Source organism: Sinocyclocheilus rhinocerous, unplaced genomic scaffold (genome assembly GCF_001515625.1).
Source record: "Sinocyclocheilus rhinocerous isolate Xijiao unplaced genomic scaffold, SAMN03320098_v1.1 scaffold69, whole genome shotgun sequence".
NCBI lineage: Eukaryota > Metazoa > Chordata > Actinopteri > Cypriniformes > Cyprinidae > Sinocyclocheilus > Sinocyclocheilus rhinocerous.
Window position 1 is genome coordinate 701,168 of NW_015667272.1, and position 5,325 is coordinate 706,492.

Genomic DNA, 5,325 nt, shown 5'->3' on the forward strand with positions numbered 1-5,325 from the left:
CACACACACACACACACACCGCTCTCTCTCGCTCTCTCTCTCTCTCTCTCTCTCTCTAGCTCGTTTGCTCGCACACACATACACACGCACACACACACACACACACACGATGCGCAAAACTCCGCCGCGTGCGCACACACACACACACACACACACACACACACACGATGCACATTTGAACAGTCAATAGCAAATACTTAAACTAATAACAAAACAGAAGCTGATTCAGAAGCATAAAAAACAGTTTAAATATTAATAATATTTTACAATATTAGTTTTACTGTATTTCTGATCAAATAAATGTAACCTTGGTGAGCATAAGATACATTAATGTTCATATTCTTGATGTTTAATGTTCAAAAACATTCAGAAATCTTACTAACCCCAAACTTTTCAACAGTGATGTATGTGGCTGTAATATAGGGCTTTGTGATCTTATTGTCTGAATGACTCCCATATTCTTTGTGTTTGATTTTACGCCCACTGAAGGAGAACACAAACATCGAGGCGGCAGCTAAATGTCTGGTGGATCACATTTTAGCCCATGAAGAGAACATCACCAGCAACACAGACCCAGATGTGGTGGCCCTCCCCGGGTACAACAACAACACAAAAGAACGGGTCCGAGCCAAATGCACGGCGTGTTCCAAATTTTGAATACAGGAGGATGAAAGTAAATATAAAATAAATATGTTGCAGTTTGTTATAGATTTAAGGGGACTCAGCCATTTAATGGTAATCCCAAAACAATGAGATTCATCTTCAAGACACAAGAAATGCAACAAAATGGCGGGGACTGTGAAGAAGGATTGTGCTGATTATATGTAGCGTGAAATCTCACATCATTAGATAACACTGTGTTGGTGACACTTCAAGTTTCAAGGATTTCACTCATCAGTGTCCTGTTTACAGGTGAATGCTCTGCTATTTTAGCCAAGTACCAAGTATTTTATGACACATGTCCAGGTCAATTATGCATTTCTTGCTGTTTTGTGTGCGGACTCTTTGAGCATGTAATATTTATTAAAAGTGACCTCTTATTCAGTTAGCCTATATAAGATTAAAAAAACTATGATGTTGTGCACACAAAATGCCTTAATACTTGCACAGCTACAGTATCTAGGAATGTTATCATGCAACCTCTTGCATTAACAAATAAAGCATACAGTATTTTCCCTCATGTAAGCTCTTGAATATGATATTGTAGCCCTGCGCAATTCAGGGTTGTGCAATGAAAAGAGGCAAGACGCACCATTAAAGACTCTGAAATGGCCGTCTGATGCATTCTTATGTACAGAGGGGGTTTAAAGCAGTGCGGAAATTCCACCTTAAGGTGCCCACCCCAGATATTCTGACACAGGCCAATCGCCCCCCTCTCCAGTCACCTGATTCTCATACTGCCATTTTGCGCGGAGCGTCCGACTGTTAACTATAGGAAATTGGAATTGTTGCTTCATCAAACGAGATGCTGAATTTTCACATTTAGGACCACTGCTGCAACTGTTCGACTGGGATAATATCCACATAATATTTCGTATTCTCAGTAGCGCATGCGTTTATATAACGCGCGTAAGGCCGCTGAAGGAATTTGGAGAATGATGCTTGGTATCAAATTCCCTGATGCACCGACTCCGCGCATGCAATGAAGCAGGGCGAGATTTTCCGCGGCTAGACGTCGAGAACGCTCCGATTTTCATTTTCGTTCGCCGAGATCGTAGTTAGCTTCGTTCAAACAGCAATTACATGGTTAACCGGCAACACCGGGGGCTAGCGAGTAACATAGTGTCCTTTTTGCGCGTGCTTAACGGGTAGGCCTATTTAAATAACGATCGGTCATTATATTGTCATCGTTTCAGCGCGCGGTGATTGCCGTTATCTGAATGTCAGAGCATCCTCGCCCGTGTCCGGTTCGTATCAGGGTAGCGCTCTCTGCAAGACCGACTAAGCCCACGGAGCGGGCTCCCACACACCCCTGCAGCGAATAGATCTGTTTGAGAGACGATTTATTGAAAATCGTAATATGTCGGGACAGTCCATCACTGACCGGATCGCCGCGGCTCAGCACAGCATGACCGGATCTGCCATCAGCAAAGCCGTGTGCAAGGCCACGACGCACGAAGCCAGCGCGCCCAAGAAGAAGCACCTTGATTGTAGGTTAAAGCAGAAAAACGCTGCGAAATGTCACCCGTTGTGTTTTGCACTGTGCTTCGGCTGTCATACATTCACTCTTTGCCGGCCGCTCATTTGCTGCTATTTACAACCTAATCGAGGACATTCAAATGATTACAGTAGATGATGATTTCTGGACAGCCATTATAGAGTTCATTTCATCAATTAACTGAAGGTCACCGTGGCACGTTCACAGTCCCGTACGGACGTAATGCAAATTAGAAATGCGTGATTGACACACTGACCAATTTGCATACGACAGGGACCTCTTAACCATTTCACACGACGTTATTTATTCGAAATGCATTCGAGTCATTTTGATTCTATGCATGCCACATCGGAGATACCACAACTAGATGTTTGTTAAATAATTATGCAGATTCCTATGTAGACAACGTGCTCATGATTAAATCCTATAGGAAACATACAATGTCAAGGGCACAGCATGATGCACACTACGCATAGCTTGCGTACACAATGCAAGGATCAGATTGCTTGTGATTTGTATCTTAATTCCTGTTTTCAATGTTGGTGTTGCTGTTTGTATTTCTCCATTGTTGACTTGCACAGTTTGCTTTCCTAGTCTGAGTCATTGAAGGTGACAGCAGTTTAATGCAGTGGTGTTTGTAGCTTAGGTGTTTCATATTGGATCACCTTAACCTTAATCTGGTTTATTATATGCTGCATTGCATTTGTTAAATGAGTCATTTGTTTTTTATTTGCAAGAAGCATAGTGTAGATATTTATGTAAAAAATCCTGTTTACTGATATGAGTCACAATATCGGAGAAAGATTTGATTCTGAAATCGGAATACCATCACTATCTTGGCAAGGTGATCGCTATGACCGATATTTGTATTTGCAGGTCGAGTTTTTTTTTTAATCCCACCTTTGTATGAGTCAGAATGGACACCTAACACACGACTTGAAGGTGCACCTTCCTTTACATGTCAAAATGAGTTTTTCTTCAATTCACTAATAATAACTAAGCGTAGCTGATTAATGAAGCGGGTTATCAATTAAGCTGTCAGTTAACGAGTCCAGAGCAGATGTCCTGTGGGGGACATAAAGAAAGCAGCCTGCAGATCTAATAAACTGCCAGGCTCATTCAAAGTAATAAAGGTAGCAGGTGGTCTCTGAATATGTTCTAGCATTCACTGACACAGGTTCTATTATCAGTTCATTAGAGAGAAATCAAGTGTAACTTTTGAGTAACCGCTATTCAAGCAATGTCATGTTAGATAGCAGACCAGCATCAGTACGGATTGTTCTATTACAATGAAACATCACATTTCTGGCAGTTCACCGTATATAATTATGAACCACTGAAGTAGACAACAGATAAATATTGTGAGTATGCATAGAATGTCGTTAGAATGATTTGTTGGCCAATTTGTACAAAGCTATGGAACGACATCTAGATTAACTGTACAGTTTTATAACCAACTATGTGACTGAAAGAATGTGGACACCTGAACAAAACAACCTGATTATTGGACATTTGGTTTCAAAACCATTGGAATTATCAGTTAGTCCTTCCTAACCGCTCCCATTCTCCTGGGAAGGCTTTCCTAGATGTTGGAACATGGATGCAGGGATGTATTTCTATTCACACAGAAGCGCATCTCTGGCTCGTAGTCAGCTTTCCGATTCATTCGAAAGGTGTTCAGGTCTGGGCTTTGTGCAGGCTATTCATAAACTCACTCACTCATAAATAATTTCTTTATGGACTTCTCATTTATTGACCCCCGAAGGGGTTTTGGTACACTCATTTCTACTAAAATGTTTAAGTAAATTGGACGACTATGTTCTTGATTTTATGCTGTTAGTGATGGGTGTAGCTGAAATAGCTAACCTTGTTCATTATAACCTGTTCGCTGGCCATGTAATTTTTCCAATGCATAAAAACGGTATTTTTCTTTTAACAAATATACTGTTCAAAATTTTGGGGTCTGTAATTATTTGAAAGAAGTCTTGTATTCTTACAGAGGCTGCATTTATTTGATTAAAAATTCAGTGCAACAGTAATATGGTGAAATATTATTACAATTTAAAAGAGCAGGTTTCTGTTTTAATGCATTTTAAAATGTAATTGATTCCTGTGATGGCAAAGCTGAATTTTTAGCACCCATTGCTCCAGTCTTCAGTGTCACATGATCCTTCAGAAATCAATGTGCTGATTTGGTGCTCAAGAAACATTTCTTATTATTATGAATTATTATTATTATTATGTTGAAAACAGCTGTGTAATATTTTTATGGAAATGTGATACATTTTTCAGGATTCTTTAATGAATAGAAGATTCAGAAGAATTCAGATCGATTACATTGTAAATGTCTTTACTGCCACTTTTGATCAATTTAAAGGGATAGTTCACCCAAAATAAAAATTCTGTCATCATTTACTCAGCCTCAAATTGTTCCAAACCTGTATGAGTTTCTTTTTTTCTGTTGAACACATAAGAAGATATTCTGAAGAATGTTAATAACCAAACAGTTGATGTATTCTTTCCATATTATGGAAGTCAGTGGCTACCATCAAGTGTTTACTCACATTCTTCAAAATATCTTCTTTTGTGTTCCACAGAAGAATGAAACTCATACAGGTTTGTAACAACTTCAGGGTGTATTTTCATTTTTTGGGTGAACTATCCCTCTAATGCAATTCTTGTTGAATAAAAGTATTAATTTCTTTAAAAAATCCTTCTGACCCCAGACTTTTGAACAGTAGGGTACAACGGGGCTAAAGGCGTCTTTGATATTATTTTCATCTAAACCACTAGATGGCACAAAAACGTGGCGTAGCACTTTCCAAAACATCCGCTTTTCAAGATGCACGTGTATAATTGTCTGACCCTTGACGTGATCGCGCGCAGCAGCGCAAAGTTGATTCTGTGCTTACTTAATCTAATATTTTATGTTTTTTAAAATGTTGTAGATTTAAGTAGCAAACAAGAATCGCTAAAATTAAGGCATATATTACTTTATGATTTTCAGTTTGGTTTAAGATACTTAAAGCAACAGTTTTTAAATAACGAAAGAATATGTAAAAGTATGGTATTTGGGGTAAAAAAAAAGAGCCCCTGCTGTTGGGGCTAAAGGCGCACAGTAATTAACATGATAATTAATAGATGGCTGACTTTTCCATTTGTTGACA

At 39.1% G+C, this 5,325-nt stretch overlaps 2 protein-coding genes across 3 annotated transcripts in view; both read left to right on the plus strand.

Annotated features, from left to right (window-relative positions):
- Positions 1-789, plus strand: part of LOC107733499 (ras-related protein Rab-38-like) — a 3,284-nt gene extending 2,495 nt beyond the window's left edge. Inside the window, exon 3 of the mRNA XM_016545135.1 lies at positions 490-789. Coding sequence (XP_016400621.1) covers positions 490-657 — 168 coding nt within the window. The 3' untranslated portion in view covers positions 658-789. The remainder of the gene's footprint in view (positions 1-489) is intronic.
- Positions 790-1,409: 620 nt separating this feature from the next.
- The window catches only part of LOC107733497 (phosphatidylinositol-binding clathrin assembly protein-like), a 20,633-nt gene continuing 16,717 nt past the window's right edge, over positions 1,410-5,325 (plus strand). For both annotated transcript variants that reach the window (XM_016545131.1, XM_016545132.1), the window contains exon 1: positions 1,410-2,150. In XM_016545131.1, coding sequence (XP_016400617.1) covers positions 2,021-2,150 — 130 coding nt within the window. In that variant the 5' untranslated portion in view covers positions 1,410-2,020. The remainder of the gene's footprint in view (positions 2,151-5,325) is intronic.